Here is a 13,285-nt window from a genome sequence, read left to right on the forward strand (position 1 = left end):
CCTTGTCAATTGTCTCATCAGTGCTTAAAAAAATCCCTCTGTGGGATTCCACAGCCTCTTCTCCACAATGCATTTGTAGACTAAATTCTCCTTACTCTTTGCAAGTGCTTTCCTAACATTTAAGCGATTTCTTTTTTTGCTGAGAACTAAATGGATTACTTTTTATCTTGCCCTTGAGAGACATGAAAAACAATTGCTCACAATCCTTTTTGTAAGAACCTTTCCCATGTTTAAGCTCCCTGTCAGCTTTTTCTTTTCCGTACCAAACCAGGCAGTTCTTTCAATCCTTCCCTTTATGTCACAGCATATGCTTTCAAGTCTCACTTCTGGTGCTCTGACTGACCCTTAATAGGTGACAGCCCAGAGCAGGCACAGTTTGAGATCTCAGTGGTGCAGGCCAGGGCAGAAGCATTACCTTTGGCGCACGTAGAATCCGCAGTGACACCTCCAGGAGCTGTAAGTGAGGATTTCAGAGCGAGACGAATGGCTTTGTACCCGCTCTTTGAGGGATGCTCTCTCTCTTTCTCCAGGCCCCGTGCCCAGCCTGGCCGGCCCCCCCCACCCCGCCCCGGAGCACGCTGCCCCCCGGCTTTACGCAGCCCCACAGCCCGACCCCTCCTCGCAGGACTTGCCGGTGCCCAGCACGGCAGAAGCCCTAGCCCGCGAGGAGGGCCATCTCTCCCCCATGACGGCACCGTGTGCATATTCGGCCACCGGGGTTCTCCTTTTATAAAATTATTTTATTTTGGGGGGTACTTGGGGTCTTTATGGTAAGCCCCACCGAGGCAAACCAGGACGCTCGCCCCCTCCCCAGGGGGGCGGGGGGGAGCGTCCCACCTGCGCCCATCCCCGTGGCGGCGGGGCGGGGCGGGGCGGGGGGGGGGGGGCGGAGGGCGCCGCGGGGGGCCGCGCGGCGCGGCGCGGGGCGGGCGGCGGAGGCGGGGCCGGCGGCGGCGCGGCGGGGCCGGCTGTACTCCGCAGCCCTCCCGCGGGGGCTCGGGCATCTCTGCGCGCCGGGCGGTGCGAGCGGCAGCCGCGCCGCGCCGGGCTCGGGGGGTGGCGGCGGCATGGAGGGCGCGTACCTCGCCTGGGAGCTGGCGCACGCCGTGCTGCTGCTGAGCCTCTTTCCCGCAGGTGGGAGCCGCGGGCGCGGGCGGGTGCGGAGCCCCGCGGGGCGGCGGGGCCGGGGCAGGTGCGGGCGGCTGCGGGGAAAACTTCGGCGCCGGCGGCCCCTTCCGCGGGGCCGGCGGGGACAGCGCCGTGCCGGGGGTCGCGGCGGCAGCCCGCGGGTTGCCCTGGCATCGCCCCGCGCCGCCTTTGCGGGACGCCCCGCCGGGGAAGAAAAAAGTCCTTTGTTTGCCGTGCGCGGTTATCCGGGGCTGGGAGAGGGGCCGGCAGGGCCCCCCCACCTCTCCGGGCCGGGCTGTTTTGACAATAAACTATCTGGTAATCAGTACAAAATGTCCCCGCGGTTAAGTGCTCCTTGAACAATAGGCAGGGACCGAGCCGCCGCCGTCAGGTGTCCAGCGCTCCCCAGCCAGAGGTGAAGCCTCCTCGGGGGGCGCTGATCGGCTCGGGGCCCCGCCGCGCCCCGCCGGCGGGCCGCTGCCCCGGCGTCGGTGCCCCGGTTGCGGCCCACCGGCGGGTCCGTGCCCCGCGGCGCCCCGGCGGGTCGGTGCCCCGCGGTCCGAGGGGCCGGGCAGGCGGCTCACGGCGGGACAAGGCATGAGAGCTGGTCTGCTCTGGCGCTGCCGATCCTCCGCGTTGACGAGGGGGGCAAGCGGTGCCGCTCAGGCCTCCGGGAGGTCTGTCAGTGCTAAAACTTCGGTGTGTCGGGTATAAAGTCAAAGGCTCCCTTCGTGTGTCCGGTGTAAAGTGAAAGGTTCCCTTCCACTTCCTTGCTAAAAGGGGTTTCCTTGCCTAAGGAAAACCCCTTGCCTTTTCCTTCCTCACAGCCCTCGTGCACAGGGCTAGCGAGTTCGAATACAGCATCTGGCTGCAGTGCTGGGCAGCCCTGCACATGGCTGGTGGAGTTGCCCTGCAGTTCCTTGCACAGTTTGAAGGCTGAAGAGGCATCTGGAGGTCTGTGGAGGAAGGTGCTGTAAGGACGTCGCTGCTAGTGTTTGAGGAGTTGCACCCAGGGAGGCATTTGGCCCTATGCACCCCCCAGTCTGAAAGTGGATAGCGTGAAAGGTTATTTTGCTACTTAGCTAAGAGCAAGCTGAGGATCCAGGGAGGCGATGCACAGTGCTAGGTGTTTAACGTCTGCTGCCACCAACAGAGAGGAGTCTTGCAGAGCACCCCGTGTGAGAGCAGCCGGGCTCTGCAAGTCTCTGCCCATCCTGCGGGAAGCAAATAAAGCTAAAATACCAGGAACTAACAGTAGTGACAATTCACGCTTCTTCATTGTAAGCACTTTACTTTGGGATGTGCGAGGGGGCAGTAGTTGATTTACGAACATTTTTGTTACTAGTTTTGTTTGGGTAACTTCTTGGGTTTTCTCCCTTTTGTTTATTGAGAATCTGAACTAGAGTGTGATATCCGACAATTTGGACTTTCCTATTTAGGAATACCCACATACATCTGCAAAATGCTAGCGCTGTGGCTACAGGGATGGGAAAGTCTCTGACCAATGGGTTATTCCTCAAAATAAATAAATAAATAAAAAGTTGAAATTATTAACACGCACCAACTTTCTTTATTGATTTCTTGCCTGTGCTTGAAGGTTATCCTTCATCATATGGTTAGACTGTCCTTAAGGAAAGCTTGAGAAACAGGTCAAACTGGCAGCATCTCCTGGAAGTCATGAGATGCAGGCTCCAGAATACTGGAGAGGCACGGAGGGAACCTTTCTCGTGATGCTTCCTCTGGTTCTGCGTTCAGACACTTACTTGTGGGAGACATTTCACCTCAGGGGCACATCAGACAAACTTGTATAGACAAAAATACACTGTGTAGTAGATATAAATGACTTGCTGTTGCAAAAGACAGCTGTCTTTGTGTACGTATGCCCATCATCTGTGTATCACACAGATGTAGGAATATTCAGGGCTAGTTTTGTGCTGGAGGAGGTATTAAGAGTGATGGCTCGTGTGCTGGCAAGGGCGCAGGGGACATGAGAAGTGACAGGCAGGACAGAGCTGATCTGCTGTGCTGGGTTGCTCTAGAGCTAGCATGACCCTGGGTTACTTTTGGGTTTGCCTCAGTGCAGACGCTTGGACTGGATGATCTCCCACAGTCCCTACTGAGACCTATCCTGTTGTTTATTGGTATACAAATTTATATTAAGTATCTTTCTTTGGCCTTCAGTCAAGAGCTTCTTCCTTTAGTTGCAAATACGGAAGGAGGATGTAGAAAACACAGCTTAATGTAGCTTCTTGGAGGGTAAACCATTTATCTCCTCTGTCCACAGCCCCTTCCTACTTTTGTTTTTCTTGCATCCTAACATATGCTTCCACTTTTCCCTCCATTTGGGGATTGCGTAGTCCTCCTTTTATGCAATATTCTGGAACGCTCTTTTTTTCTGTGCCTCTCCTGTCCTCTCCGAAGGCTTGCCCTGTCCCCTACCACCCAGTACTCTGCCAGAGTCTCTGTGGCATTTCCATCCCGCAGTCATGGAAGACTGGACATGGCTCCTTTCAGAATCCATCAATACAGCCTTTTTTTTTCCGTCGGCTGCAGAGTAATAGGAGGCTCTCCCTGTGCCCAGAGGGAAGAATGTCTGTTTTCATAATGCTTCCTGTTACCTGTCAGCCGGGAGGGAGGAGGCTTGAAGGAGGAAGATTGAACTTGATGAGGATTCTAATTGCTGTCACTCAGTAGCTGCCTTGACCCCCGCAAACCATCTGAGTACCCTGCCCTCCCTCCTCCCCCATTTCCATCTCTGCTCTCTCCTTCTCCTTTTCCTCCCTCCCCTGCGGCAGTGCAGATTCTCCTGTGCAGAAATGTGGCCCAAGGCCACTGCCAGGACCAGAATGGAAATGTCAAAGATTGCTCAATACTCAAATCTTTTTCCTTCTGTTACAACTGGGAACCCTCTCCCAGCAAGTGCGTAAGTGATTTTTCTTCAGGCTTTATAATAAAGATTGTGATAAATTTGGCAAGAAGCGAGACTCCCATTTGCATCCCGTTTAAGTACCATTGATAGAGACTGGAGGCATTTCTGCATGCTCATTTTGCAAGGGAGAGCCTCTCGTTGAGAGATGACTGCAGCTGTAGTACCACTGGGTTATACTGGCTCTCCGAGGGCTTTCCACCTCGCTTCAGCCCTCCCAGAAACCTATCGTTGCTTGTCCAAACAGTAACGCTGCTTTGCAGGTGCCCGAATTGATCAAAGGATCCTGAGTCACCTCCAGAAGTGACATATTGCACCCGGACACAGGTGGAAGCAGCGAGGATATGTCTTTAGCACATGTAAACACGAGCTAGGACAGGTCTTAGGAGGAACATGGGAGTCATGTTCCTGTCAGTAGGAGCTTTTCTCTCTCTGGTCTGTTGTGAGAGACTCTAACGATACCTCTATATTCTTTGGATTTCTGTCTGAACTGTAATTCTTTGTTAGTGCAAGCTATTAAAAAAAATTTTAATGCATATCTGGAGCTGTCAAACTAAATTCCAAATATTATGCACTTGTAGTTTGAAGGAAAGCTGCTTTCTAGCCTGAACTTTCAGTCAACACTCTTGGTGTAAGGTAAGGGACAACAAATTCTGGATGAATCAAGAACCGCGCAGCATCAACGAGTTTCAACAGCATATATGTTTATCTACAATACGCGACGACCGATCTAATCTCATATCAATCCTGTAGAAGAGAGGCAGTAATTGCTCAAGGTTAAGCCACTTCTCAGCTTTTTCTGTCTGTCCATGAAGATGAATGCCATTGCAGAGATCAAGCATTGCACATTGTCTTGCTCTGTGTGTGTGACACATGATTTTACAGATGTTGTTTTCTTTTTCATCTAGTACAAACATCTTCCAGGATTTTGACTCATTTCCTTAAGTCTCTTTCAGCTGTTCAGAGAATGGCTGGAGGAAATGAGGTCTAATAGCCTAATGCATTGCATTTACTGTAAGTACCCTCTCACTTTAAGTATAAAACTTTGCCTTTTTGTAATTTCTGAATGGCCTTCTGAATATTCCCCTGCACAAGAAACAACTTGCAGTTGTTTCTGGCCTTCAGAAGTTCAGCTTCCCCTGATGACTCTCTTCAGTCTTAAGAGAGTTTAAGGTGTTCATTGTAACCTTAGGCGAAAGGGGAGAGATGATGCTAAAGGCATCTGATGAAAATGGTGATCCAGATTTCAGCGTGTTACATCTTTTGGACATTTTTTTAGGAAAATCCAAAGAGAATGCATGTGCAAATTACTAGGACTTGACATAAAAGGGATTTTAAAATTATTATTACTCTTCTATGTTGCTTTACCGCAGAGTACTGTGCTTGGCTTTTTCAGTGACTTTTAGGAAACTAGAAGGGCTTTTTCTGAAAGGACCCTCTTTGACAATGAATCCTGCAAACAGTCGTAAATGAACGTAATTTTACGCGTGTGAGTAGTCTCCTTGGCCAGTTGCCAAACCTAATGGCAACCGAAGTGTATTGTTTGTGCACTGGCCAAGATTGCTGCCGTTAGTGATAAAAGCGTGAGGGGAGTGTAAACATCTGTATTTGAAGGGAGAACACGACTCCTATTTTCTCGGCTATACCAATTAGAAAGCACAGTAAATGTTAATCTCTCAGCAGGTTTATTCTTGGGGATTATATTGATTTATTCTGAAAATACAGGTTTTCAGATATACATGTAAATGGATTTTTAATGATCTTCTTCATGTCGCAACAGAACTTTTTTGTGCACCACGTAAGGCTCTTGGTTATATTATCTTTATATTATCTCTTACAGGCATGTAAATAAAAGAGACGTTTCTAATGTGGTACCATGCTATGCAACTCCTGGGCTGCTCCATACGGATCATTTCTCGAAATTGTAACTAAAAAGAGACATCATTTAGTAAAATTATCAGCTACAGGGGGTTTTGCCACTGGAGAGGCTGACAGCGTTAAATGTCTATGATTTTAAATGTCATCTGACAGCTGAGTCCGTAATCATGTAACAAAATCATTAATTATCTGATACGGAGACGAATTTGCTGGTCAACTAGGCACCAACGGTTGTAAATCTAAGTGATAAAGAGGATGCATGGGCTGATTTACGTTAAGAAGAGATGAAAACCATGGCAGGGAAATTTGAAAGTCTCTTACAGGTTCTTTGGAAGCCTGGCAAATGCCAGGTTAGTCCTACATCTCCTTTCTTTTTCCATCAGTAATTGTCTTAAGCTAAGGGTGCTCCTCTGCTCATGCTGGGTGAACGTGCTCCTCGTGACATGGAATGGACTTCTTTTAAAGAAAAAAATGTGCAAAAGCCACACTGGAAAAAGAAATCAAACTTGTTGGTTATAACGTGTCATTCAGAGCCTGCATGTTTCAGAGGAGGAGAAAGGTAGGAATAAGCTGTGTAATAGAAGTGTTTTGGGTATTCACATACCTAGGCCACGCAGAACTAACTAGGTTCCTGCTGAAGGGTATCATGAGATTAAAAACTTGCATTTGGCTCTCTTAATCTGTTTTTTGTTCAGTAGTTAATGGCTGCACCAATGTCACGTGTTGAAGTTTTTGTCCGCAGCCCTCAGAACTGGAAGCTTCATTCTTTGCCGAATGGAATCTGACTTTCTCACGCATTCACCTGCCCCCCTGCTGCTGGGTTTCTAAGACAGCAAGTCTTAGGAAGCTTCTACAGAACTGTAAGAGTAAGGCTGGAGGAGACCTGCCGACGTCATCTGGTCTCCCCCGGATCAGATCTTCCCAGGCAGACTGCTGTCTAACCTGCTCTAAGGCAGACTTGTGGTGCAGAGTCTACCAGCAGTTTTTTCTAGTGCATAACTAGTTGTTAAAGTTCAAAAGCTTCTCCTGATACTTAACCAAATCTCCCTTGCTGGTCACTTAATTCCATCCTTTTTTTTTCCCCTGCTCTGATGGATATAGTGAACTGCTGATCACCATCCTCTTACAATACCATTTTACACATTGACAATATCACATCTTTGACTTTTCTACGGTGAACAGATGTAACTTCTTCAGCCTTTTCTTTTGGTGCATCTTTTGTAACTCCTCCTCCTCGTTTTCTTCTCAGCTCTCTCCAACTTGTTTGCATTTCCTCAAGATATGATATGTAAGACTGACATCTGACTCCAGATAAGAAATGTAGTGCTCCCAGGTTTAACAAAATAGTTACCTCCCTGTGTACTGTGTGCTTCAATTTGATTCAAAGCATTGTAAATCTGATTTTAATCATGATTTAAATCAGCCAACAGTAAGCCTCATTTTAACTGTTTTGCATTTGTACTTAATCATTTTGTAAAGAAAGGTTTAACCTCCTTTATTACCATTGAGATAGAGTTTTAATTAAACATAGCCTTTGCACTTAATGTTACACTTACTTTGATTAATCACTGTGCCTGTATTTAAGCAATTATGTAGCTTGTTATATATACACTTATTCTGATTCTTCATGTGTATGTTTTAGTATGAAAATAGAAAGTGTTGACATATTAGATAATTGATTTTTTTACTGATTATTTGCATCGATTACAATGAAGGAAATGAGAATTCTGAAATGTTCTTCCGTTAGATAAATAGCACCACATAGAAGCCAGCCAATTCAGAAGAAAAAAACTCATTGAGAAATGTTTTGAAATAAAGAATTAATGTCTGAAAGGCCTATCTGTAGTCAAAACTGGTGGTTTCTAATCACTGTGCTGTAAAAATTTTAGAACTAGTCCATCTCATCCTCTTTTTATTCTTAGAATGGCAATGGAAAGAAACATTCATGGTGGTTTTTTTCAACTCCTGATCAGTAGCTCCTCTTTGAATGGACTAGTTGCTTAATTGAGTTGTACTGAATGAACTGAAATAAAATATATTCTCTGCACCTGCTAGGAAGCTCCACATGCCAAAGGCTGGTTTATTGCTGCGGCACAACCTGCCTAGAGGTGCTCAGCTACTGACTTCTGTGAATTCAGTAGTGTCTTTAAAATCTTGGCAGCAAATGTACAGCTTGAATAATTTTTTTGCCTTTAATTTTTTTTTAATGATTAGAGGAGGTGTAAATTTTAATTTATGTTGTTGTATTTTCAAAATCAGTGTTGACTATTTTTACATTTTAATAGAAAAATAGGCATTATAAAAATGCTGCATTTTTACTTCTAATGTAATATTAAATTAAATATGGAGTTTAAGATGGTATTTTTACCTGAAGGTGGTTCTGTTCGTATGTGTGAGATGCTCTTCTGCACTAGGACCTGGTACTGAGGCACTCAGTTTCTGCTGCTCGGTGACTGCCTGATTCTTTTCTTTACTTTTGCTGCCTTAGTCTTTGTTTGCTATTTTATACGGCATGGAAGTGCTTTCTATGCCTGGATGAGCATAACTTTTTAACTTTGAAAAGAAATTATGTTATCTTGAACAAAATAAAAGCTTCCTCCCAGTAGTGTTCATTGTAACACAAGCTGTTGAAGTTTCCTATTCCATAGCACGTCTGACTTCCAGGTATTATACATAAAATTGCTGATTTTGCAGTAACGCTAATATCATCATACCTTGGATTTGAGGTATGCAGCATAATAAAAGAGGTCAAATGGAAGGAGCAGAAGTAAACCCTGTATTTCTGGTCTCCTCCCGTAAACTAGATCACATCAGAAGCGATGCTTAAATGGGATTCCCTGCTTAGGCAGGTACTCAGACTGTGCCCACAGCGCGATGCCCTCTTGTGTATCTCTCCTGGGGAAGGAAGGAGGACCACTTTTCAAAAAGCAGCTACCTGTATATATGCCATATATATGCAATTTATGCTAGGGCTTATTAGTAAACTAGGAAATACAGTACAATTGGCAAGCAAAATATGTAAGTGAGACTTCTGCTGACATTGGAGATGAAGTTCAATGGCCGAGTTACGTACCTCCTTGCCAGAAGACGACTAGGGAAATGAAACTGGATTGCCAGAAAAATACTTAAATCTCTGTATTCAAGGTACTTCCAAGACAACATCAGTGACAGATCTTGCTGAGTGTTAGCAAGATTTGTTCCGCCTAGGAGGTTCTGAAGAACCCGCCGATGAATACTCCAGAAGTTGTCCTAGTCACAGTTTCAGAAGGCATGTGCAAAGATACTTCTGTAATGCTAACACATTCAAAGTGTGTTTATTAGATTTGGTATTGTCTGCAAGACAATGCTTTTACAAGAATTTTTTAACAGCATCCTAATGAGCAGCAAAGTTTGTGCAGTGGTTAGACAAAGGAAATCTAGCTTATTGCAGGCTTGTTAAAAATCACTGACTAGGTGAAGTTGATTTATATGGAGAGATATGGAAATATTCCAAAACCTGCTTCTTAAATGGATCTGTGTGCCATGTGGATGCATGACATTTGATGCAATGACTTGTATTTCAGTAATAGAGCTTTATAAATACTTTAGCTATCTTATTACTAAACCCAGCATTTTTCTCATGAATCTGTTGGTTCTTTCAGTGAAGGAAAAGAGAATACAAAGTAACATGGACATAAAAGATAGCTGTGTCTTTTCTGCAAAATTTGGTGAGCATGTTTATTAATCTGAAAGTCTTGTTTTTTGCTGTAATCTTCTAGGAAAAAGTGCTGAACTAAATATATAGAGAAAGTAAAAAGCAGTGCTCCTTTTTGTGGTATTTAATGTGGTCCATCATAAGAGCAATGATAACATAATTATGCAATTATTGGTATATTTTCCCCTCTGGAGGCCTTACGTAGATGATTACCAGTGCACCTTTTAATGAAATTGCTACTATTTGATAAAATTACTGCCAAGACTTGAAATAATTAGAATTCGCATTGCCAAAAGTCTTACATCTCCTTCCTCAGTTGAGCCTTTTCCAAATAGGCATTAATTCGGATTGCAAAACGATTCACTGTTCTCCAGTTTTCTCATTTCTCTTCATTAAAACTACCTTTTCACTGCATTTCAGAAAACATGCTTTCAAGCTCATGTTGCTCATTACAAGGAACATTCGTTCGAAATGGAAGTTGGAAGATATCACACCTTTTAATGTAAATGTCAGCAAAGAGAAGTGAGAAAAAAAGCCATTAAAGGAATAGACTGGATGAGTGACAGCTGAATTTGAATACACTATGTGTTATGCGCTTTTTTATTGCTTCTAATCGTTCTCCATAGTTACTTTATAATTTGTTTATTTATGTGTCTAACAGCTGATAAAACTAACTGTGGGAATAGCTGGTTAATAAGTAATTTTGGAAATTAGAGGGAAGAAGTCAGAAATTCAGTAGGAGTAAGGATCGGTCTAAATATTTTATAAATCTCAACACTGACAAGTGTTGTGGCAAACAGTTGCTCTTTTTTTGCAAATCCTACTTATGTGTGTGTACATACATACGTATTTATCTGTCCTCTGTATTTTTCTGTGAATAAGAATTAGCAGGTAGTTGTTCTAAGCTTAAACCATTCTAGTTTAAAAGAACCTGATAGGTCAATCATGCTTTGCGTTTGGTTTTGTTTACACATTGCCTGTAGATTCCTTCTGTGGTGGGAAGTTTAGGTGTAAGAGACCATAGTGCATCAACGTAGTGTAATAAAATGAATTCATCATCTAGAATAGGTTGTTGCTTATAGTGCTTCAAGGTGAGTGACTGGACTGCTGTAGTGCATATGGTCCTCCTTCAAAAAACAAACCCAAAAACCCAAAAAAACCAGGAAAAGCCCCAAAGCCATGACTTCCCAGAACAAGAGGATTCAGAAAGGTATCATACCCAGCCATGGGAAGAAACATGGTGTTTGATCCTGCTGTGGGCATTTAGTATGTGTGCTGAACTAGAATTATACTTCGCTCTGTCTGTCTTTGACAAATGCCTCTATTAGCTATATTAGCAGAGTAAGGCATGTCAATCAGAAAGGGCAAGCTGCTTGGCAGGCAGGAAAAGTGTCTTGTTTGCATGGCTGGAGTTTCCTCACCCCAGCAAGGGAAAACAAAGCAGCCGGGGAAGAGGAAGGTGCGTCTCTGTCTCTGGAAGGTGCAGTTCCATCCCCCAGCTCTCTGCCTTGACCGAGTGGTGCGCTTGCATGTATCAGGCAGCTCTCACACGGTCGTTTGGGAGGTCATGTGCCAAATCTGCTCTGCTAAGCCTGCTTCCAAAATAAGGAAGCAAAGCATGATTAGCTGCATTGCTAATTGCTGCGGCGAGACCCTCTGCAGGAGGATCTGCTGGCTTCCACCCACAAGCAGGGGATCAGCCCAGGTGCTCACGCTTGTTCTGCCTGAAGATCCTGTGCATGTCTCTCTTGGAGAATGGGATGTGCGGGGGCTAGAGAGCTGGCTGGATTTGTCTTCTTGCCCCCCGCCTCTGATGCTGGCTGTTTCTGATTAACCAGATCTCGTTTGGAGGGGTGCATAACCTCTCTTCAGGTGTAGCTGGGTGTCTCCTCAGTCGCCTGAGCTGTTTTCTCTGCAAGGGGTAGACACCAAGTGCCTTTTACTTGCCCTGTGGAGTGCCCTCCCAGGGCGTGAAGTGTTTAGCGAGGCAGGTCCATGTAGGAGCAATCCCAAACCGTGGAGCTGAAAGCTTCCCATTGGGCATCACTGCAAAGGGGGGTGTCTCACAACCACAGCCAAGGTCCAGTTGCCTCTGTGGTTCCCCATGCTTATGCCTCCACAGATGATAAAGACAACCTTTGTTCCAGCCTCCGTCCACTTCCTCTCTTGGGTTTGCCATGGGTAGGAATTGGCTGGCTGGCTCCACACTTGCTCTTTGTCTTGGGGGATACCCATTTCTCCTTTATGCCGCCTGCAGCTGGAGTCAGTTTGGCTGCGCCTTTGAGTGCTGGGCTGGTGAGCTCCTGCCTTCTGCCCTCCACAGTGCCCTTCCTCTGCCCTCTTCCCGTTCAGGGTGAAGGGTCTACGGGGAGGGGAGTCTGCGTGAGAAGACAGCGGTTGCCCTCATGCAGCTGGGTAAATGTCAAAGCCCCCACTAATCCTCTCCCCTGGTTTTCTGCTTAGTAGTCTACAGCCTCTGAGGATCCAGAAGTTCAGAGCAAGCGCAAGTGCAGGAGCTCTGCATTTCTGCTTGGGAAACACAGGGCGTTGAAGAATCTGTTGGTCAGCAGATGCCACTGACTCTGTTAGATGGGTTAGACACAAACCACTTAGTTCTGCGGGAAAGCCTAATCAGTCTAGACCCTGTAATACGTGCCCCGTGACAGTTAAATTATTTTTCAGTCTGCAAGATGAAGTTGGAGCAGAGGAGCCGGTCAGCATTTCTATCAGCAAGGATTTGTGGCATTCATATATGCCAGGAGTCCGTGACGCTTGCAGGCGACAGTCACGTCTTCGGTCTTTTTTGGCATGTGTCTTTGAGGAAGACACTAGCGTAGCTGCCGGCGTGGATGGTTTCTTTTGCGAAGTAAGAGGCTATACTGCTAGCCTTCTTTTCCCCCACAGCATAGCTGAAATGGGATCTGATGTAGCTTTCAGACCAAATAATTTAAAATTGACGTTTGCCATTGCTAAACTTTTCATCCAGCAGAAGTGAGAGTGTCTGTTTAGTAAAGTGGAACAAAACAAGTAAGCATATGATAGCATTTCTCCTTTGAAAAATCTGGGAGATTTTATACATCAGAGTAAATGAAAGTTGTTTCAGTGTGATTAATGTGCGAGTTTGACACTTTATTGGTTTCCTTGGGGCATGAAATGGCAGGACAAAGAAAATATAATTGAAAGGGTCTTAAATTTATCTCCATCATAGCATATGTCAAGTGTCATAGTGGCTTTAACAAATTAGAGACAGAGCTGGAAAGGCGATACTCTTCAATTAGACCAACTAATACTGTAAAGAAGACGAGGCAGGCTTCTGGCTAGGACTTCTGCACTTGTGTAAAAGAGGCGTTTTTGCTTCTGCTTTTCTTTCAGACCTGCAGAAGACTTGTGCATCTGAAAACATGTTCATTTTTCCAGCAGCGTTGGGTATGCTGAAAGAGGATATTACCTCCCTGCAAGCCATGTCTTGCTGATATCCCCAGACCATTGCATCTACAACAGTGCCACTACTTTAACTGATAAAGCGTATCTCTTGTTTCTGCTCCCTTATGTTGTTGTAGATGAGAAACTGAAAAATGCAGTGGGTAAGGTCTGTGTGATAGCCCTTGAAATGAACCCACTGCCCAGAATGAATAGGCACTGAAAAGAAAGTAGTGTCT

At 45.6% G+C, this 13,285-nt stretch overlaps 1 protein-coding gene across 1 annotated transcript in view; it reads left to right on the plus strand.

Annotated features, from left to right (window-relative positions):
• Positions 1–1,067: 1,067 nt before the first annotated feature.
• Positions 1,068–13,285, plus strand: part of KIT (KIT proto-oncogene, receptor tyrosine kinase) — a 54,868-nt gene continuing 42,650 nt past the window's right edge. Inside the window, exon 1 of the mRNA XM_059817440.1 lies at positions 1,068–1,134. Within this exon, the coding sequence (XP_059673423.1) occupies positions 1,068–1,134 (67 nt within the window). The remainder of the gene's footprint in view (positions 1,135–13,285) is intronic.

The sequence above is a fragment of the Gavia stellata genome, chromosome 5 (genome assembly GCF_030936135.1).
Source record: "Gavia stellata isolate bGavSte3 chromosome 5, bGavSte3.hap2, whole genome shotgun sequence".
NCBI classification, from domain to species: Eukaryota; Metazoa; Chordata; class Aves; order Gaviiformes; family Gaviidae; genus Gavia; species Gavia stellata.